This window comes from Callospermophilus lateralis, chromosome 20, assembly GCF_048772815.1.
Source record: "Callospermophilus lateralis isolate mCalLat2 chromosome 20, mCalLat2.hap1, whole genome shotgun sequence".
Taxonomy (NCBI): Eukaryota; Metazoa; Chordata; class Mammalia; order Rodentia; family Sciuridae; genus Callospermophilus; species Callospermophilus lateralis.
The window spans coordinates 7263367-7287198 of NC_135324.1; the positions used below are offsets into that span (position 1 = coordinate 7263367).

The 23832-nt window shown below is 37.0% G+C and overlaps 1 protein-coding gene across 1 annotated transcript in view; it reads left to right on the forward strand.

Moving 5' to 3' along the window:
- The first annotated feature begins 942 nt into the window (after positions 1-942).
- Rad18 (RAD18 E3 ubiquitin protein ligase) overlaps positions 943-23832 on the forward strand; it is a 98881-nt gene continuing 75991 nt past the window's right edge. The window contains exons 1-4 of the mRNA XM_076841132.1: positions 943-1070; positions 4087-4168; positions 16029-16090; positions 17097-17167. Of these exons, the coding sequence (XP_076697247.1) occupies positions 1020-1070; positions 4087-4168; positions 16029-16090; positions 17097-17167 (266 nt within the window). The 5' untranslated portion in view covers positions 943-1019. The remainder of the gene's footprint in view (positions 1071-4086; positions 4169-16028; positions 16091-17096; positions 17168-23832) is intronic.

Below are 23832 nucleotides of genomic sequence, written 5' to 3' on the forward strand. Positions count from 1 at the left end.
AAAGGGCAGAACACCTCACCTCTTGGGATACCATGGTACCAGCTATGGCCCCCTTCTTCTTTGCTGGAGAAATTTATGTTACCCCTTTTTAAATAAACCCTGCTTCCTATGCTTGCCTCTGCACGCTTCTCTAATGTTCAAACTTCAACATGTGGGGAAGCAGGACTTGTCATCAATAACCAGAGGTATCAGTTCAAGAGTCTGAATAAAGTTTGTTCAGGCAAAGAATCTTTGTAAGTCTACATAGGAAATATTTGGTAGCTATGTACAATACTAACAGTGGTTCTCTCTGAAGAAAAGGAATAATTTTAAATGAAGATTCTAATTTGAGGGCTCAGGAATATAGCCAGAGGTAGAGTGCGTGTATACACGAGGCCGTCGGTTCCACTCAATAGCACCACCATGACTACCAAATAAATAAATAAATACATAAATAAACAAATAAAATTAAAGCAAGAGCTCCCATTTAAAGCCCATATAGCCCACAGGCCTATTTGGAGTCTCCTCAACGCCACTGTGTGACTTGAGACAGATCCATTCACTGTTTCAGGCAGAGGCTTCCTCTTGTGCAAACTGACAAATGTACCTCCCTCCCAGAGTTGTGACATGGGTGAGATGAAATAATAGATCTAAAACCTGTCTTGCTCAGAGTAGGACAAATTATTACAGCCATCACGGAAGGCGACGCGAAGGAGGAAGCATGGGCTTACATTTTGAACTATCTGAAAGGGCCTGGCTTTGGTCTGTTTTCCTGGCTGTCTTTTTCTGATATTCAACAGGCGCTGGGATTTTCAACCACGCAACTGCGCGGGAAGAGGAGCACCCAGAAGTCTGGCGCATGCGCTATGCCGGAACCTTCGGCGGCGCTCCACCTATTACTACAACTCCCGGCAGGTTCCGCGTTCGCCTCAGGCGCGTCGCGAATTGCTGACGTAGCTCAATAGCGCGGGGAATTTCGAGTAGTAATCTAGCGCGGGAGGCCAGTGGGAGGCGGGCCCCCGGCATCCTGAGGAGAGATCATGGAAACCCTGGCCGAGCCTCGGTGGCCTCCTGGCCTGGCAGTGATGAAGGTGAGTTCTTCGGGGGCGTGGGGGGCCCCGTCTGTCGGTGGGAGGACAGCCCCGCCTTGTGGAAGAAAAGACTCCGCGCGAACGGCCGACTGGGCCAGGGTACCCGGCGCTCCTCCGCTTCTAGCCCGACGCTGGGCTTTCGGCCTGTTTTCTCCGCTGAGCGGTGACGAGGGCAAGCTTCGGCCGTTGAGGGTGAACCGAGGCTGGCCGTTTTAAGGAACCGGGCACACTGCGTTTCTGTCACCACAGTGTCATGGAGAAAAACAGTCACTAAGTGGTGACACCGACAGTGACAGCTAATCCTTTCAGGAAATTGCCCCTGTGCCAAGCACTATATTATAAACAGCGACCTCGGGCATGATTGGGGGTGGACAGTACGTCAAATAATATTTATTTGTTTATTTTTTATTTTTTGCGGCGCTGGGGGCTGAACCCAGGGGCGCTCTACCACTGAACCCCATCCTTTCTGGTCCTTTATTTTTATATTTTATTTTGAGGCCGAGTCGCACTAAGTTTCTCTCGGACTGGCCTCGAACGTCATGTGTTCCTGCCTCAGCCTCCGGAGTTGCTAGGATTTGAGGCGTGCGCCGCCACATCCGGCTTCTAATTACGTTGTAACCATCGCTTAGCAAGGCGGGTGCTCAGCTGTACAGAATCTTTCGCTTTTATTCTGATTAGGGGCAAGCCCAGTCTAGTTAGTCCAGTCACACTGTGGCCTAACTCCTCCCTAACAGTTTCTCTTATCCACCCTGCCCTTTTAAATTTTTTTTTCTTTTTTTTAGTTGTAGATGGTCACAAAATGCCTTTATTTTATTTATTTGTTTTTTATATGGTCCTGAGAATCGAACCCAGTGCCTGTCGCTCGTGCTAGGTGAGCGCTCTACCACTAAGCCACCACCCCAGCGTCCCTGCCTCCTTTTAAATAGTACTGGAGATTGAACCCCGAGGGGGTTTACCACTGGCTCACATCCCACAGCCCTTTTTAATTTTTATTTTAAGACAGGGTCTCACTAAGTTGCTTAGGGCCTTGCTTAGTTGCTGAGGCTGGCCTCCAACCTGCCATCCACGTGCCATCCTCCTGCCTCAGCTTCCCAAGTCATAGGGATTACAGGTGTACCTCACTGTGTCTGGCGGGCTTTGATTTTAACACTGAGATACTTGTGCTATGTTACTGTTGTTAACAGGGTTAAACTCTAGAGTTGCTCTTATTGTGTTATTTTTGTAGATTTCGTTTTCTGACTTTAAAAAAAAAAAAGGTGTCCATTAAAATGAGGAAATTTTCTTGTGGCATTAACTATTCTTTGAAATCATGTTTTTTTTTTTGAGAGAGAGAATTTTTTAATATTTATTTTTTAGTTTTTGGTGGACACAACAACTTTATTTTATTTTTATGTGGTGCTGAGGATCGAACCCAGTGCCCAGCGCATGCCAAGCGAGCCCACTACCGCTTGAGCCACATCCCCAGCCCCTGAAATAATGTTTTTAATGGCTACATAATATTTTATATGGACTAGTAATGACATTAGTCTTTTTTGTTTTTTCTTAAGTTACATGATAGATTCATATAGTTCAAAAAATACATAAAAAAATGAAAAGTGTCCCTCCCACCATGCTCCTCATTTGTTCAGTTTCTTGATCCCTGATTCCTACAAAACATTTATTGCTTTCTTGTGTATATTTTCAGAAATTTTTAAATATATATGATAAAATAGAAGACATTCTTGGGCTGAGGATGTGGCTCAAGCGGTTGTGAGCTGGCCTGGAATGCATGCGGCCCCGGTTCGAGCCTCAGCACCACATACAACAAAAATGTTGTGTCCACCAAAAACTAAAAAATAAATATTAAAAAATTCTCTCTCTCTCTCTCTCTCTCTTAAAAAAAAAAAAGACATTCTTAATACTTTCCCCCCATTTTTTTGGTGTTGAAGATCAAACCTGGGTCCTTGCACATACTAGACAAGTGTTCTGCCAATGAGCTGCATCCTGAGCTTCTCACCCTTCTCTTTTTAAGAAGGTGGCAACTATGTATACTCTCTGTACCTTATTTAAATGACTTAAACAATTTTAGGTTTCAAGAATAGATCCTTTTCTGTTTAGGTTGCATTCCAAGTTGACACCCTTGTATGTAACATTCCAAATTGTCTGCTTCTTCATCTCCTTCTGCTATCACTGATCCTATCTATTTCCAGGGCTTCTTCATTTGTCTGTACTGTGTTGTACCATGCATAAAGGAAGACAGGAATTTTAATCCTATCTTGATTCATATCCAGCATTGTGAGCCAGCTTTGGTACAGTTTTCTCATTTGCAAAGTAAGGGTTTTAATTAGATATTTTCTAATGTTTGCCTTTAAAAGCCTCTGATTTGGCTCTTAACCTGTATGATGACTGTAGTTCATGGAACCTTTTGCCCAACAGTCACATAGGCCAGGGGATGGGGGTCTAAAGAGGTGGAGGCTTGGAGTAAGAACTGGAAACACAGGAAGTAGAGCAGGATCTCAGTAGACCGTAAAGGGATGAGCATGACACAGGAATCTGTGCAGTGTCACTAGTGTCTGTCCAAAGCAGTTTGGATAACCTGAGATTTGAATGTGTAACAATAATGGTGGGGGTAGGGTTCTCTATTTGTCAAGATCCCTTGCAGTTTATCTGGAGTTAGCTTCTGAATATGTATATTTGAAAAAGAAGTATTATTGAATTGTTTTTGTGGGGGGGCAGAGAAAAAGTTCTGTGATTATCAATTTTACTGGGGGGGTGGACGAATAACTTGTGTATCTTGATGGGCAGGAATAGGAGCCGTTTATTGTAGGATGACCGAGGTATTTATACATTTTACACAGCTTATCTAATTAGCATAAAATAGATACAGCAGTCAACCAATAAGGAATCTCCACACTTAATGGCTCGCTTTTGTTACTTCACAAACCACTCCCTCTGGCATTTTGTCAGGCGCCATCCAGACTTGTTTACACAATTTCTATGTCTTTCTGATGTGAACATACGTGTTTTTGTCTTTCAGAAAATAGATGATTTACTTCGATGTGGAATTTGCTTTGAATATTTTAACATTGCAATGATTATTCCTCAGTGTTCACATAACTGTAAGTATGATTTGATTCTGTGAGTTATTAAAAGTAGTGTTAGTTCAGTGCTGATGATATGCACATATACTTATTTCTCACTTTTAACTCTGGTGTCCTGAGATTTTAAGAAAGTCTTTTCCACTACTTTCCTCTTGAATATGAAAGTTTTTACAATGTTCCTGAATTTTCTACCACTTTCCTCTTGGATATTTTTGTGTTTTATAGTATTTATGCCAATAAAGATTTTGGTTACAATATGTGGTTCTTTTATTTGTCAAGCATTTTTAGATGTTAGACTTAAGAATTTTTATTTTTAAAATTTTATTTATTGAGTCAGAATCTCGTTATGTTGCCCAGGCTGATCTCAGACTCAGGGACCCAAGTGATTCCCCTACCTCACCCTTCTGAGTAGCTGGGACTACAGGCATGCATTACCATGCCTATCTCAGAACTTTTGTTTTTAACAGAATAATGTTTCATCCAATTAGTACTTGAGATAGAATATTTTTGTTATAGAATATTTTCGTACCAGGGATTAAGCTCAGGGGCACTTGGCCGCTGAGTTTCATCCTAGCCCTATTTTTTTTTTGTATTTTATGTAGAGATAGGGTCTCATGAGCTGCTTAGCACCTCACTTTTGCTGAGGATGGCTTTGAACTTGCAATCCTTCTGCCTCAGCCTCCCCAGCCACTGGGATTACAGGCTTGAGATAGAATTTTAACATTTTAAAATCTAACAATAAGAATACAGATGCTTCTTAACTTATGATGGCATTAATCCTAGTAAAACCATCATGAATTGAAAAGTTTTGTAAGTTGAAGATGGTTGAACACGTCTAATCTACTAACATCATAGCAATACTGCACACAGGAGAGTTTTGCCTATTTACCCTTGTGATTTTGAGGCTGTTTGGTAGCAGTGGCTCTCTCCTGCCACCCAGCATTGTGAGAAAGTATTATACTGCATATAGGTAGCCTGGGGAAAAAAAAACTAGAATTCAAAGTATATCTTTTAGTTAGTGCATACCAATTTTGCTTTATGGTAAAGTAAAAATATTGTGATTTAAACCATCATAAGTTGGAGGACTGTCTGAATTTGCCCACTAAGAGAGAATTATACCACTGAAAAGTATTACAGACTTATTACTTATCTGTTCTGCAGTGCTGGAAAGATTGATATTTATAAATGTTGGCAAGAGAAAAAGAAACATTCATACATTGCTGGTGGGACTGCAAATTAGTGCAACCATTCTGGAAAGCAGTATGAAGAATCTTCAGAAAACTTGGAATCAAACCACCATTTGTCCTAGTTATCCCACTCCTGGTATATAGTCAAGAGGACTTAAAATCAACATACTACAGTGATGCAGCCATATCAATTGTTTATAGCAGCTCAATTCACAATAGCTAAGCTATAGAACCAGCTTAGGTGCCCTTCAATAGATGAATAGATAGAATGTGGTACGTATACACAATGGAATATTACTTAGCCATAAAAATGGAATGGAATCATGGCAGTTGCTGGTAAATAAATGAATGTGGAGACTATTCTAAGTGAAAAAAAGCCAATTCCAAAAAACCGAAAGCTGAATGTTCTCTCTGATATACTGATGCTGACACACAATAAGGGGATATGGAGGGAAGAATAGAAATTCAGTGGCTTAGACAAAGGGGGATAAAGGGAAGGAAGGGAGGTTGGGAACAGGATAGCTAGTAGAATGAGTTAGACCTAACTTTTCTATGTTCATAGATGAAAACACCACCAGTGAAACTCTACATTGTGTACAACCACAAGATTGGGATTCTAATTAGAATGAGTTATACTCCATGTATATATAATATGTCAAAATATACTGCCATGTATATCTAAGAAGAACAAATTAAAAAAGAAAAAAGGTAGTTATTTATTAAAATTTATTTGTCCTTGTCTTTATGAATTATATGAAATGCTTAGTACATAGGCATTTTTATTTTGATTTTATTTTTCTGTTTTGTTTTTTTAATGCTGGGAATTGAAGCCAGGGCCTTGCCCATGCTAGGCAGGTACTCTTCCACTGAGCTACACACCCCTGCACCAAGCACTTATATGTAACAAATCTAAGCTTGAGGTACTTAGTACACAGGAGGTAGTTAGGAACTGAACATCCATCTTCTGGACTATTTAGGTTTATGGTCTTTCTTGTCCTCTATTTTCAAGTTGATTTGTCTTGGAAAGTTAAAAATCAGTCAAGTTAGGCTTAAAACAATGGTTTTAGTGGAAAGTAACTTCAGTGGAATTCATCCTGTAGAGAAACCATAATAAAAAGATGACAGTGGTAGCCACATGGGCTTAGAGATATACTTCATATTGACTCTTGAAGCCCCACTAAGTGGGTGAGTTTGCAGTTGGCCAATATTTCTTCAGATGTAAAAGTCTGATGATTAATTTCTATCTTAAAACCATGCTTATGAGAATAATGAGTCCTTAAAAATGTTATTTTCCTTCAAGACCAAATTCACATTAATAACCAAGTTAAATATGGGGAGCTCATTTCTAACTATACTTTAACCTTATTTCTATTTAGGTATAATGCACAAATGATATGTACATTTTAAGTTCACATTAAAAGTTCACATTAAAATGTACAATTGACAATAAGTTTTGACAAATGTATATGCAGCGTATAATGACTATAATTTAAGATAGCAAACATTTCTATCATCAGATAACATTCTTACCACTCATTTAATGTGGTGCCAGTTAACCATATGTAGGTCTGTTTTTGGACCACTTCTGTTCTATTGTCTATGTCATCCTTGTGCCAATTCCACAGTCTTAGTTACTGTGGCTTTGTAGTAAGTCTTGGAATCACGTATTGTAAGTCTGCTTTGACTCTGTGTTTAGGCTTTTAGGATATTTGCATTTGAAAAGCATCTTCATATACATTTTGAAATCAGATTGTTAATTTCTGCAAAAAAGCCTGCTGGAATGTTCATTGGGATAGCACTAACTCTAAAGATCTATTTGGGAGAATTGCCATCTTAACAATGTTGAATCTTCAATGTATGAATATGGTATATTTCTCCATCTTTTAGCTTTTCAGTTTTCTTAGCAATTTTATTTAGTTTTCAATGTATAGACTTTGAACAGAAACAATTTTATATTGCTCTCTTGTTATGTGATTGTGCTAAATTCACTTTTGACATTTATTTGTTTAATTTTGTGGTACTGGGAATTGAATCCAGGGTTGCTTTACCAACTGAGCCACATCCTCAGCTCTTTTTAATTTTTATTTTGAGGCAGGTTCTATAATTTCAGTGACTTTGGAGGCTGAGACAGGCAAGTGCCAATTTTGCCTGTCTCAGCCTCCCAAGTCACTAAATTGTAGGCCTTTGTTACCATGGTTGGCAAAACTAGTTCTTTCTGGTATTGGCACTATGATGACATATAGACAGTAGAACAGAAGAGTCCATCAAGTGCTCTTGGTGGCTGGCGTTTCATGTATATTTGAAAAGGATGTCTGTGCTGCTGTTATTGGAAAGTATTCTATGAATGTCAGTTAGGTCAGGTTGGTTGATAGTGATCTTTAAATTGTTCTCTTTTGATTCTCTTAACTGTAGGAAGAGAGGGATGTTGAAAACTCCAACAGTAATTGTGGATTCATTGATATTTTTTTTCCCTTTTACTTCTCTCATGTTTTGCTTTATGTATTTTGAAGTGCATTTATTAGGTACATACACATTTAGGATTATTTTATCTTCTTGAAGAGTTGACTACATATTATTAAATATTCATCTTTATTTCTCGTAGCATTCTTTATTCTGAAGTATACTTTTAAAATACTAACATAGATACTTCAACTTCTTTAAGATGAGTGTTTCTTTGGTTTATCTTTTCTGTCCTTTAAACTACTGTTTTTATATTTAATTTGAATATTTTGTAGATAGTGTATGTTTGTGTTTTGCCCTTTAATCCAGTCTGATGATACCTATTTTTACTTGGAATATTTATACCTGCATTGTTTAATGTGGTAACTGCTGGCTTGATACAGGGAGCTATTTACATGTTAATGAAAATTTATTGAATAAAATTATTACCTTAGTTGCACTAGCCACATTTCCAGTATCCAATAGCTACATGTGGGTAGTAGTAACTGTAGTGGCCAGTGTAGACATAGAATATTTCTACCATTGTAGAAAGTTAATGTAATTATTAATGAGCCTGGGTTTAAATGTACTACTTTTCCTTTTTGTTTTCAATTTGTCTCTTCCTGCCTTTAAAAAAAAATTGTTTTATTTTAATATTAACATTTTCCCACAATTATTAATTCTACTTATTTGTTTTTAGTGGTTGTTTAAAGTATGCATCTTTAATTTACTACAGTCACTCTTTAAACAATACCATGCTACCTGAATAGTGGAAGACTGAAGAGTGTAAGATGGTTACAAACATGTACTTCCATTTATCCCCCACATTAGTCAATTTCTACATTTTTATAATTTTCTAGTTTTCCTTCCACAATTGATTTTTATTTTCATTCCAGTATAGTTGGAAAAGATACTTGGTATGATTTCAGTCTTTTAAAATTTGTTAAGACTTGTTTTTTTTTTTTTTTAAGGTTTTATTCTTTCTTTTTTTTTAATTGTTGTTGGACACAATACCTTTATTTTATTTATTTATTTTTATGTGGTGCTGAGAATCGAACGGGCTAGGTGAGCCCTCTACTGCTAAGCCAGAAGCCCAGCCCAAGACTTGGTTTTTGACCTAATACATGATCTATCCTAGAGAATGTTCCAAGTGTGCTTGAGAAGATTCTATGTTCTGCAATTGTTGGATGGAATGTTCTGTACCTGTCTTTTAGATGCACTTAGTATATCATGTTGTTCAAAATATTACTACTATTATGGTGCTGTCCGGTTCTCCCTTTAGTTCTGTCATTGTTTGCTTCATATATTTGGTTGTCTTTTTTTTTTTTTTTTTTGGTACTGTCAATTGATCCCACGAGCACTTAACCACTGAGCCACATCCTCAGCCATTTAAATTTTTTTTAAATTTTAAATTTAAATGGAAGGGGATGTGGCTCAGTGGTTAAGTGAGCCACATTCACAAATTAGTGAATAATTTTTTATTCACTAATTTGATTAGGGCCTTGTCAAGTTGCTGAAGCTGGCTTTGAGTTTAAGATCCTTCTGCCTCATGCTCCTGGGCCCTGGGATTATAGGCATATTCCACCAACCCTCACATTGTTTGTTTTTTATAAGAGCCAGGTCTTTCGCTCTGTTTTCCAAGCTGTCTGTCTGAATTAATGGGTTCAAGCAATCCTTCTGCTTCAGTTTTTGAGACTGTACACACTGTACCTGGCTTTATGTGGCTGCTTTCATGTTGAGTGCATGTATGTTTATAATGGTCATATTTTCATGGTGAATTTGACTCTTAAATCTTTAAATTCTGATAGTTTTTGACTTATAGTCTGGCTATCCTTCTTCTCTTTTGGTTCCTATATGCATAAAATGTCTTTGTCTATCCTTTCACTTTTAGTCTGTGTGTGTCTTTAAAGCATGTCTCTTACAGATAGCATACAGTTGGTTTTTTTTTTTAATACATTTAATCGTTCTCTGTCTTTTATTGGAGAGTTTAGTCCATAAATATATAATTACTGCTAGTAATGGACTTATTGCTGTTTTGCTCTTTGTTTCTGTCTTGTAATTTTTTAAATCCCTCTTTTCCTCTCTTGCTATCTTTATATTTCATCATTTTTTTCTTTAAATAGTGATGTGCTTTGATTCCTTTCTTATTTTCTTTTGTGTATCTGTAGGTATTTTCTTTGTAAAATATCTGATTTACATTTTAAACATTTTTTTAAAGCTGTTAACAAGTTAACATATCTCAAACAAAATCTCTATTCTGTTTTCTTCTATATTTTTATTTTTTAAAACCTCTACTCTTGGCCAGGTATGGTAGGGTACACCCATAATCTCAGCAACTCAGGATACAGAGGCAAGCTTGAGGCCAGCCTAGGCAATTAGTGAGATACCGTTTCAAAATGAAAAGTAAAAAGGGTTGGGGATGTGACTCAGTGGTAAAGTGCTCCTGGATTTAATCCCCAGTACCACAAAAACAAAACAAAAGAAACCTCTATTCTTTTACTTCTTCCTCTCATACTTTGTTAATGATGTTACAAATTATGTATTTCTTCTTGTGTATTCATTATTATATTTTTATAGCTTTTAAAAATGCTTTTGTTTTTTAAATTCCATGCCAGAATTAAAAACAATATATACACCAATTTTTTTTCCTGTGAATGTATGATTTTTTTTGGGTGCTGGGGATAGAAACTAGGGGCATGTTCATCCAAGGCAAGTCTTACCACAGAGACACCCTCCCTCCTTTATTTATTTATTTTTTTTAATGATACAAAAGTCCTCAAAGTTTTGGTAGTTGGAGCCAGATCTGTTGATTTGGTATTATCCTGGATTGACTATAATTAGTGATCCTAACTACTAGTCATTTATTGCTACTCCTTAAACATTTCAGTATTTATTATTTATTTATTTTTGCAGTACCTGGGACTGAACCCAGGGGTGCGCTATTGCTGATTTACACCCCCAGCCTTTCTTTCTTTTCTTTTCTTCCCTCCCTCCTTCCCTCCCTTCCTCCCTCTGTCTGTCTCCTTCCTTCCTTCCTTCCTTCCTTCCTTCCTTCCTTCCTTCCTTCCTTCCTTCCTTCTTATTTATTTTTATATTTTGAAACAGGGTCCTGCTAAGTTGCCCAAGTTGGCCTCAAACTTGATGATCCTCTTGTCTCAGCCCCCTTGAGTTTCTAGGATTGCAGGCATATGCCCAGCTAGATTTATTACTGACCCAAATCTACTGAATCAATATGATTGGGTATGGAGTCGGGAAACTACATTAAAACCAACAACAGTATCCATAGGTGACTAAACTGAGCTGGTGGTTTAGGAATTCTTTTTTTCCCTTTCTTTCTTTTTCATAGTACTGGGGGTGGAACTCCTGGCCTTGAGCATGTCTGGCAAATGCTCTACCACTGAGCTGCACCCCTAGCTCTTTTTATTTTATGATAGGATCTCACTAAGCAATTTATAATCCTCCTGCTTCTACCTCCTGAGTAGCTGTGATTACAGGTATGTGCTATTGCACTTGGCAGGATATTTCCCCCCAGTACTGGGGATTGAACCTAGGCTCTAGCAGTGAGATACATCCCCAGTTCTTTTTCTTTTTCTTTTTTTTTTTTTTTTGAGATAGGGTGTTGCTAAGTTGCCCAGACTGGTCTTGAACCTGTGATCCTTCTGCCTTAGCCTTTTTGACTTGCAGTATTGCTCAGGTGACTTCTTGTAATGCAGAGAGTGACACTGTTAATTAAGATAATGAGTCCGGAAAGGAATCTTCCCTCAGAATGATAGTCCCATTCATAATCTGATTTGGGTGGTGGTTAGGTAAAATTTTGGAATTTAGACTTGGGGCTGCAGTGAGTTAAGACTTTTGGGACTGTTGGGAATGTATTCTGCATGTGAGAAGACATGAATTTTGGGGGCCAGGCAATGCTATGGACAGAATTATGCCCTCTTCCCATTCATGTGTTGAAGCTCTAACCCCCACTGAGTTGGTATTGGAACATGAGGTCTTTAGGAGATCACTTGGTTTAGATGAGGTTATGAGGGTGGGACCCTCATGATGGGGATTAGTGCCCTTGTAAGAAGAGATACTAGAGAGCTTGTGTTCTTGCCCTGCCTTGCCCTCTGAGGACAGAGTGAGATGGTGGCCGTCTATAAGCCAGAAAGAGAGCACTTAACAGATACTGGCACCTTGATCTTGGACTTCTAGCTTCCACAACTGGGAGAAAATAAATTTCTGTTGTTTAAGCTATCAGGCAGTAGTATTTTGTTATCACAGCCCAATCTGACTAATATATCTGATTTCTTCCTCTTGTCCTTTATGTTATTGCTGTCGTTCATTTTATTTGTTCATAAGCTTACATAAGCATGCATATATACACAGCCCACCCCAGACACACACAAAACCATATGTAATTCAATATTCTGTTGCTGTTATTTTATACAAACTGTTCTCTTTTAGAATAATAAGAAAAATCAAAGTGTTTATTTTAATTTTTCTGTCTCCACTGTTCTTCCTTTATTTATGTAAGTCTGAGTTTCTGGCCTAAATCATTTTTCTTCTCTTCGAAGAACTTCGAGCAGATTTTAGAGACAGATCTACTGGTAAAAGACTCCCTCAATTTTTATTTGATGAGAAGATATTTATTTTGCTTTCACTTTTAAAGGATAATTCCATAGGATATGGAGTTCTAGGTTGGCCCTCCCTCCTTGTTTGTATGTTATGAGGAGAAGTCATATGTAGTTCATCACTCCTTTGTAGGTAAGTTTTTTTTTTTTTTTCTCCCTTCTGGCTTCTTTTAAGAAATTTTCTTTATCTTTGATTTTCTGAAGTTTGAATGTCTGCTGAGGTATAGTTGTATTTTTCTTTTCTTTCTTTCTTTTTTTTTTTTTTTTGGCGTCTATCCTTCTTGGTGTTCTTTGGTTCTTGTGGATAGGTGGTTCAGTGTTTAATATTAATTTGGGAAAGTTCTCAGTCATTGCAGTAAACTTTTTTTGTGTTCCTTTCACTCTTCTGCTGGCATTTCCATTATGGATATGTTAAATTTTGTAGCTTTCCCACAGTTCTTGAAGATTCTTTTCCATTTTTTTTCTGGTCTTTTTTCTCTTAACTTTTCAATTTTTAAGGTTTCTATTGACAAATTCAAGCTCAGAGATTCTCTTCTCATTTGTGTCCAGTATATTTATTATCTTCTCAAAGTATTCATTTGTTACAGTGGTTTTTATCTCTAACATTTCTTTTTGCTTCTTTTTTAGCATCCCACCTCTCTGTTTACATTACTCATCAGTTCTTACATGTTGTCTGTTTCCATTAAAATTCTTAGCATATTATAGTTTAAAAAGTTCCTCATTTGATATATTGAACATTCCTGTTCTATTTGACCCTGTTTCTGATGCTTGCTCAGTTTCTTCAAACTGTGTGTGTGAGTCAATCAATAAGTATATGAAAAAATGCTCACCATCTCTAGCAGTCAAAGAAATGCAAATCAAAACCACCCTAAGATACCATCTCACTCCAGTAAGATTGGCAGCCATTAGGAAGTCAAGTAACAATAAGTGCTGGCGAGGATGTGGGGAAAAGGGTACACTTGTACATTGCTGGTGGGACTGCAAAATGGTGCGGCCAATATGGAAAGCAGTATGGAGATACCTAGGAAAGCTGGGAATGGAACCACCATTTGACCCAGCTATTGCCCTTCTCGGTCTATTCCCTGAGGACCTCAAAAGAGCATACTATAGGGATACTGCCACTTCAATGATCATAGCAGCACAATTCACAATAGCTAGACTTTGGAATCAACCTAGATGCACTTCAATAGATGAATGGATTAAAAAACTGTGGCATCTATACACAATGGAGTATTACGCAGCACTAAAAAATGACAAAATCATGGATTTTGCAGAGAAATGGATGGCATTAGAGCAGATAATGCTAAGTGAAGCTAGCCAATCCTTAAAAAACAAATGCCAAATGTCTCCTTTGATATAAAGAGAGCAACCAAGATCAGAACAGGGAAGAAGAGCATGAGGAAAAGATTAACATTTAACAGAGACGAGTGGGGTGGGAGAGAGGGAGAGAGAAGGGAAACTGTATGGAAATGGAAGGAGACCCTCATTGTTACATAAAACTACATATAAGAGTTTGTGAGGGGAAAGGGGAAAAAAAAAAAGGGAGAGAATTAAACCACAGCAGATGGGGTAGAGAGGGAAGAGGAGAGGGAAGGGGAGGGGGGATAGTAGGGGATAGGAAAGGTAGCAGAATACAACAGTCATTAATATGGTATTATGTAAAAATGTGGATGTGTAACCGATGTCATTCTGCAACTTGTAATTGGGGTAAAAATGGGAGCTGATAACCCATTTGAATCAAATGTATGGAAGATGATATGCCATGAGCTTTGTAATGTTTTGAACAACCAATAAAAAAAATATTAAAAAAAAAAAAGAATATGCAATGATAACAAAAAAAAAAAAAACTGTGTGTGTGTGTGTGTGTGTGTGTGTGTGTGTGTGTTTTCTTTTTTTTTTTTTGGTGCTGGTGATTGGATCTTTTATTTTTTACCTTTTAGTATGCCTTGTAAGTTTTTCTTAATAGCCAGGAATGATGTACTGGGTAAAAGGAACTGCAGTAAATAGGCCTTGAGTGCTATGGTAAATGTGGAAGGAGGAGAAGCATTTTCTAGTTCTGTGAGCAGGTCTCAGTCTATTAGGGAGCCTTGTCCCTGGAGCTTGAGATTCACAAATGCTTTGCTTACTTGCTTGTGAACTGGAAGAGGATGGCTAGAGAGTGTTGTAGTTGCATATTTCTCTCCTCCCAGGTCAGTTGGGCTCTGATAAAAACCCAATAGGTTATTCTGGTAAAATGGTTTTTCCTGAGGGCAGGCCTTGTGAACTTAGTGCTGGGGCTTGTCTCAGAGTGGTTACTTTTCCCTTCTCCCTGCATGACTAGGGATTTTATTTTTGGATAGTCACTGTGAGAACTTGGTAGAACTCCTGGAGCAAAAACTCACAAAAGCATGAGGACCTCTAAGGACAGGGTCCTCTGAAGCTTTTAACTCTCAGATTTGTCCTTCCTAATCTACTGCAGTTCATCAATGACCACTGAGGTTTTTCTTCCTCCGCCCTGGTTTCCAGCACAATATTCTTCTCTGGTTCTTGTGGATGTTTCTCTTGTGGGTTTCTCTGCCCGTAAGTGGTGAGTCTCTGTATCTGCTTCTCCATTTTTGGAGGAAGCAGTTTGCCCTGTGACTTTGCTTTTCTGGATGGATCTCAGAATTGTTAGTTTTTCAGTTCAGCTTTTTGCTTGTCGTTAGCATGGAACGACAGTGTCTGAGTTGGTCCCTTCTGTTCATCTTTGTTTCCCAAACCCTTTGGTGGTTTTAGGCTTTTTATAATGTGTCCCTTTATTTTTCTTCCTGGGGTACTCCTACTGAGGATGGCAAGACTTCCTTATTTCTGAACACCTGTACTGTAATCATACCGTCTCCTCCTTCTCGGCTAAACTCAACTCTTTTTGAGGAGGCTCCTTAACTCAACTGAATTTGGGCTACTGGTAAATTAGCTTCAGTAAGATACTACTATTAGTGATATGTGCTTTTTATTTGACTACAGGAGTATTTTATACAGCCTTGAGTGTTGAATTTAGTTGGTGCTCATTTATTGCTTAAATTGTTAGGACTTATTACATTTAAGTACACTATGATTGCCTCACTACTTTCTTATCTCCTTGAGGTAAAGACGTTCCCCGTAAAGAACGTTCCCCTCTACACTGCTCTTTCCTTAGTGCCTGCCACAGAAGTGCTTGTTAAATGTGCAATGATGGACATCACCTGCAGACTTAGTATATAGAAATTGGTAATTTGTTAACCTAGGTAACATTTATTTCTTAAAATATGTATATGTCCTGTTTCAAAATTTATTTTTCAAAAGGTAGGCAATAAGAGATATCTGACATGTTTATGTAATACTCAGCCCAGGTCTTGCACGCATGTTCCCACAGTTTACAAATGGAGAAAACAGAGTGATACATATTGCTTACAGAATTGTGGTATCCTAGGGAGTCATTATCTTTGATATATTTCCCTTTACTAATAACACTGTTTAATTACATGTGAAAATGTGCGTAGAACACAGGTACTAAAAATTTAAGATTATAATGATATGCCTTAGATGGTGGAAATATTCCAAGGCCTAAGTCAGATTTGTTAAAAGTTAGATTCCCTTATTATTAATAGAGATTAACTTATGTTCCATTTTGTGTTTTTACAGATTGTTCTCTCTGTATAAGAAAATTTCTATCTTATAAAACTCAGTGTCCAACTTGTTGTGTGGTGAGTTTTTATATCCTTTTTAAAAAACTTACTGATTGGTAAAAATATTTCATCTTTATGTATGTACAAAAACCCATGAGAAGATGTGTAATTATTGAATTAAAAAATATAAAAGACCTTTTCAGAAGGAACCTCTAAAGTATATGTAAGGAGAACTGGATTTTGTTCAGTTTCTCATTAGGATTTCTGATAATCTAAATGTATTTTCGGAAGTAAAAGCTAATTTTAAAATTGGGATATAGCACTCTTTAATTCTTATGATCTATGTTTTTATGGTTCCTATTATTTTTGAATAGTTTCTTAGTTTTGGTGGAGACTCTGATAGTGGGATTATGAATTTACAAAGGACTGGTGAAAGTAGTTGTGCAAAAGGCAAAGATTCATGGCCTGTGGGCTTAAGAAAATTGGATGTTAAAATTTGCAAAACCTTTCAAGTGGTAGGGACAGGTGGAAAGGTAGATTAAAAGGGAGAATGAAAATAAGTTAAGATAAAGAAAGAAGAGAGTGTGAAGTTTAACAGAAAGGAAACTTATCTCAGGGATCAACTATGTAATGTTCATACTGAAGAAGGACAGGATTTTTCATTTTTCTCTTGTGTTCCTGAAAACCAATTTTATTTTTAAACTTTTCTTGGACACTTAATGGCTCTCCCAGTGTTTTACTTAGAAGTTTTCTGTTTATGAGGAGAAATTTTAGGGAAAGCTGAGTGCTGGCATTTTGAAGGATTCTTGCTCATATTAGGCTTTTTCTTAGGACAGAATAAATAATATATGACTTTAAATAGATGCTTTGAGAACTTTTATCAGAATTCCAGTTAGTAGGTACTGATTCACTCTTGTAAAATTCCATGTAGTCTGAGATAAATGAACTTTATTTTGAGTCTTTCCTGGAAGACTTAGTGGGATGGCGAGCCTCAGGAGGATGGGTCAGACATTTTCAAAAACAAGATTACAACAAGTTAATTATTGTTTTTGACCTTTTTCCATCTGTTGTTTTTCTTTTCTAGACAGTCACAGAGCCAGACCTGAAAAATAATCGCATACTAGATGAACTGGTAAAAAGCTTGAATTTTGCACGGTATGAGTTAATTTTGTGACTAATCTCTAACCACTTTTGCTTTTAATGTGTTCCTTCTCTGGCACTCTTCAGTTAGGGAATGCAGGGTTGCATGTTTTGGAGTAGAAGAAGTAAAAGAAGGCAAATTTAATATGTAGTAATAAGATGTTCTCCCTTAATAGCAATATTTCTCTTATGAAGATCAATTAAGAGTTGAAATGAGGATTTGAGGACTTCCATACTTTTGGCACTAGAAAGATACTCCTGGTTCATCTTACAATTTACCTGTGCCAACCCTAGAATTAGCAGTTCATTTCTCCAAGGAGCCCTGGTTCTTCTTTATTGAAGAATGGTATTTAGAAACTAGGATCAGGTATTGGGTGTGCTTGTTACTGCTTTCAGGCCCTTGATAGACCTAGATAATATATGTATACATGCATATGAGTGTACTAACCCATGTACATGTCTGTAGTTGGTCCTGGCTGTTATGTATTAATCCATTAATTCTTAATCTGATTTACTCAGCATGTGTAACATGTTGTGCCATGTGAAGTACATAATTGCTTGTATTTTACAAAGCTCAGAAACATAGCTTAACTTCCTGTCAAATGCATGAATGTGTAAAAGCAGGTTTGGTCACTCAAAGGGATATAAAAAGGCATGTTTTACCAAATGATATTGTGAATTCAGTTTTAATCATGTAAGTCAATCTGTAATTTTTATTAAGAGCATACTGTATTTAGATAGCAGTCAGGTGCCCATGTATTTAAGTATATGACTTCCTAGCTTGTTGGGGTATTCTTGGAGGTAACTTACATTGCTTGCAAAAACATAAACATTTCTTCTAATGGAATTGCACATTTGTTAATAGGTTTGCACTCGCAAAATGATCAAGCTTAATACTCTGACTCAACTAATATGACATTCTAGAAATTGAGAATGATGTATTTGCCTAGATTAAGAAGCTCTACAATTCTTTGATTCTCCTAATTGAAGTTATTGTTTTTCTTAATGTAAAGCTCTTCACGAGTTAGTTTTTAGATGAACTGAGATTCTCTGATTCTCATGATTGAAGTTATTTTTTTTCTAATTTTAAAGTCCTTTACCAGTTAGTTATAAGAGGACAGAGCCAGGTCTCTAAAAAGGAATCTGTGGGCTGTTTGAGTTTCTCCAAGGTGATAAAATTGTCAAAGCTGCTTCTCTTTTCTCAGCTGGTACTGAAAGCACAATAACCTGCCTGCTAGGAAAAGGGGAAGCCTTGCCAACAACAGCCTTTTTGTTGAGAAGTACTCAATACTTAGGCTCACAGACCTTTTGGTAACTTGAAGGAAAGTCTCAAATGGTTTTGCTTTACTCTTCCCCTCTTCCTTCCAAAGGAATAGGCTAATTATTCATTAAAGCAGATGTGATGGGGTGGGAGGACTCTTTCTTGATTTGGGATGTATTTTTATCATTTGCTTCTTTTTGTTTACCCTCATGGAATTGCCATTTTTTACTAGCATCACCCTCGAAGTGAGCGTTTTGGGACACTTGTCATGTGCAGAGTGCTGAGGGACTTCTGCAAAAATAGTTCAAGCTCACCAATATCATTATTTGTTTGAATTCTGGTTTAAGATTGATGAAGGAAGAAGTTTAATCTTAGACTAAAATGTAAGATATTTATATTGTTCGTTGATTTTATTTCTTGTCTTCTCCATCTGTCATTGCCATTTTATTTGCCATTCTGATTTTTAAAAATTTAATATTCTAAATTGAATAATAAGATAAAGGAAATAATTCAGAGGTTTTCAGATACAAAGCTGACATTCAGCTCCTACATTTTCTTGTAACCTTGGCACTTTATTTTCAAAGAACATGTTGTGTGTCACCCCTCCCCCACCTGGACTCACTTTTTTAAAACATAAAGTTTTTAAGAGCTTACTGTGTTGAAAAAAAAAAATGTTTTTTGAGATGAATTCTTGCTAGGATGCCCAGACCTTGAACTCCTCCTAGGTCATGTGATCCTCCCACCTCAGCCTCCTGAATAGTTGAGACTACAGACATGCCACCACACCCAGTTGAACAAAAGTATGATTAGAAGATTTTTGTGCAAGTGGAACTTTATTCTAGCCTTATGTAGGACAGTATCTTTGTTTTTGCATAGTAGACTATCATTCTATTATTATTTTTTATAAATTGCTTTGGTTTATCCACCAGTGAGTTTTTCCCAAGTATTCCATGTTTTAAGAATTTCAACATTTAAGATAACCATCAAAGTGGATAATTTTCTTCACATCTAACAAAGAGGATGAAGAATATAATTTCATCTTTACATTTGGTTGTGGTGTAGTTTAAAGCATATTGGCTTTGGATTTAGGCAGAATTGGGCTCCAGTCTTGCCTTTGTTCTTTTTTCTTTCTAATATGATGGTAATATTTAACCTTTTTGGCCCCTGTTTCCTCATGTGAAAAATGGGAATAACCCTATTGATGTTGCCCTTGTATATGTTGATGCCCTAAGGTGCTAATCAGAATTTGTGCTTCGGTGGACGACTGCCTGTTTAACCAAATGACTCCAAAGCATAGCAGGGACTTTAAAATAATTTTTGCTTAATAAATGTCTCAGGGATTCAGATAAAATTTAGGCAAAACTGCCGTGGAGGACAACCTCCCTGGCCAGCGGGAGGGTCACATTCATACTCCTTGTTGTCCTCCATGAGGCCTTCTAGACCCAACCATCAGCTGTCTTGCTCAGGACTGCATCCCTTCTCTGGGATGCAATGATTTGGGACATTGATTTGACAATGTGAACAGACAGCCTTCTTGAAACATCAGGATTATCTGGAAAAATAGTTTCTTATACCACATCCCAGTTGTCATTCCAGGCAGGAAGTTCTCAGGGTCATCTCCAGATTAATGCCAGCTTGAAAGTCCAAAATTCTTTTTACCTAGGTTTTAATGAAACAAGTGAGTGTTTCCAGAATACAGAACATTTTCACTTTTTTTTAATTGTGACCATGGCTTCAGATATCTCAGTCCATAGATGGTTGACTTCATTGCCTTGGGCCCAAGGTGAGTCCATCATGGAGGAAAGGCATGATGGAGGAAAGCTGTTCAGCTCATGACAGGATTCAGGAGCAGAGAAAGAGCTTTTTTGTACCACTTAATCTATTGATTCATTAGTAAATTCAGGTGGCTTCATCCTCATAAAATTTCTGAAATCTGAATGCTTTTCAGCTCCCTACCATTATCATCCATAATCTGGTCCAAGCCAGTGTCAGCCTACATGACTATGATAACTTCTTAATGGCCTCATAAAGTCCTTCCTGAAGACAGCAAGTTATCCCTTTAAAACAAGAAGTTAGATCATGCTTAAAATCATCCAGAGGTGGCTCCCTGTGTTTGACAGCTATATTATAACAACAAAACACCATAAAGAGAAAACATTTATTTTGGTTTGCAGTTTTGGAGGTTCCAGTCCAAGATTGGGAGGCCCCCATTGATTTAGGCCTCTAGTGAGAACAATATATCATATTGGAGAATGCATGTTGGAACGAGTGCTCATGTCTTGAACTAGGAAACAGAGGACAGGAGGCTTATGGGGATAAATCTAGTTAAAGATATAAATCTGGAAGCCATGAATATACAAATGGCATTTAAAACCAGGAGACATTTTGTAATTCATATACTATAAGATGAGCTGGGTGAAAATATTAAAATCCCTTTGAGGGTATATCTTTAATGACCTCTGATTAGGCTCAACCTCTTAAGTTTTCACAGCACCTTGAGAACCAAGCTTTGAATAAATGGATCTTAGGGGAATATTTAACATCCAAACTTAGCATTTTCCAACTCATTTGGAGCAAAAGCCTAAGTAAGACCTCTGGTTCCTATGTAGTCTTGCTCTCTCTTTTGCCCTTGTTTATTTGCTTCCAGGCTTTCTTTCGTTTTCTCAAACATTTTAATTATACTCTGACCCTAAGCCTTGTGCTTTCTGTTGCTCCTAGATGAACCGATGTTTCCCCAGAGGGCCAAGTGGTTTAAATCTCCCACTTTCTTTTTTGTTTCTTCAGGGTCATCTCAATGGGATATTCTGTGGCTTAGTGGTAGAGCACTTTCCTAGCATGTGCAAGGCCCTTAGGTTCAATTCTTAACACCACAAAAAAAAAAGGAAAAAAAAAAATCAAGCTGTTTTTCTCATACTACACTTCATTTAAAAAAAAATATACAAGAATGCATGCACGCGGCATGCGCGCGCACACATTCACACACACATACACACACACACACACATCTCTCAGGTTTTGTTTTGCCAGCCCGATCATTAAATTTTGATAACTGCGTACATTTATGTAGTCATCATGCAGCCACAGGTACACCCCTACCCTAAAGACCCTTATCATAATAAGTTTCTTGAGGGACACCTGCCCACCATAATTAAACTTCTTGTCAGCAAGATTTTACAAAGAGTGACAACAGTATTTCTGCAGAGAGCTCAATGTGGTTTGAAGCTTCCTCTTTCTTGTCAATGCCAAGTTTGAGACAAAAGGTGTGATAGACTCTGTCTTGAGAGCTTGTTGTATAAAAATTATTGTTTCTATTTTCTTGATTAAAAACTTGTGAAACCTCTGTCTGACCTAAAATATGGGACAAAGAGTACCTGCCATGTAACCACCCACTGTTAGGTAACCCTTCCCACTGAGTATAAATTTCAAAGAATTTCTAGACCCAGGGTTTCGAGATTTTTAGGTATTAGCCCCTTAGGACTGCTGTCGCTTAAATAAACCTGCTTCCTGAAAATTCCTTGGGTGTCCAGCCTCATCTATCTTACATCAGTCACAGTCAGGATTTAGAACATTTTTAAATGTTTCCTCAGAAATTTCCTTTATTCTGTTATTCTGTTGTTAGTTTATCTATACCTCTGTGGGCAATGACCATGCAATTTTCTTCATCGGATTATTTTTAAACTCCAGTAACTAAAATCATGGTATTCTTTTCTTTCACTTCATACACTGCTCATGTTATTCATCCCTGAGGTTGTGTGGGTTGGTGTTCACACTGTTTATTTCTGAATAGTTCCTTTGTGTACACTCTTTGCCCATCCACCTATCCATGGTTTTGAGTTGTTTCTAGCTTATGATTGTTGTGAAGAAAGCTGCATGAATATTTGTTTGTATTCTTTGCATATTTTCCAATGAGGTTGTACTACATCCAGCAGTAGTGTATGAGAGTTTCAGTCATTCTACATCGTGGTTAATGTTTGGTGTCTTCAGTCTATTAAGCATTCTATAGAGTATGAAGTGTAGTAGCTCATTGTGATTTTACTTAGTATTTCCTGATGACTAATGTACCTTTTCATAAGCTTGTTGACTATTCCTGTGTTTTGCATGTCTTCATGGTTTTTGTCTAGTTTTAAAATTTATTATTGACTTGTATATTCTTCACATGTTTTTGCCAAATATGTTACATTTTTCCTTCCCTTATCTATGGCTTGCCTTTTAATTTTCTTAAGGGTTTCTTTTGATGAGTATATGTTTTCATTTTGATGAAGTTAATTTTCTCTCTCTTATGAATTAGTGCTTTTTAAATCCTGCCTAAGAATCTTTGCCTATTACAATAACTTTTGATACATTTTCTTCTAGAATTATTATAGTTTAACTTTTATGTGTGGGTCTATGAACCTATTCAAGTTAATTTGGGAATTTAATGGAAGTAAGGGTCAGGTTTCATTTTTTCCTCAACAAATATTCAGTTGTACCAGCACCACTTATTAAAAGGCCCGCTAGATTGCCAAGTGATTATATTTATGGATATATTTCTTGACATATTATGTTCTCTATTCTTTTTGTCTCTCTGTAAACTAATACTTGCAGTGTCTTTAATACTGTAGTTATACTGTAAGCTCTTAAAATCTGGTAGTTTGGGTTCTCTAACTTCATTCTATTTCAAGACTGCTGGCATTCTAGGGCCTTTTTATTTCCATATAAATTTTAGAATGAGCGTAACATTTCCATTCTTCCAAAATGTCTTGTATTTTAAATGGTATTGCAGAATCTATAAATAAAAGTGGGAAAATGGATATTTTAACATTGTTGAGTCCTCTCAACTGTGGACATGGAATATCTCTTCATTTATTTAGGCTTTTCTTTATTATTTCTATAAGCAGCATTTTGTAGTTTTCAGAATACAGGTTTTATGCATTTTTGTTAAGTTTATTCACAGGTGTTTAATATTTTTGATGGTACTTTTTTAAAAATATTTTTTTTTTATTTGTAGATGGACATAATACCTTTATTTTATTTTTATGTGGTGCTGGGGATTGAGCCTAATGTTCACATGTGCAAAGCTAGCACTCTACCACTGAGCTACAACCGCAACCCTTTTTGATGGTACTTTGAGTGGTATTTTAAGATTTTATTTTCTGTTTGCTAATGTATAGGTATATTAGTGTTTGTCTGTTGACATCATAACTAGAATGTACTTGTTGTAATTGTGAAAATGTACTTGTTGGTTCTAGCTTCTTATAGATTCTTTTAAATTTTCTATGTACATAATCATTTCATCTGCAAATGAAATTTTTTTTCTCATTTTCCAATCTGTGTGCCCCTCATATTCCCCTTCTTGCCCCCACTTAATGTCTTGTCATTAAGCTAGGTCCTCTAATACAATTTAAGAAGCTGGTGGTTGTCTTATTTTCAGAGTTAGAGA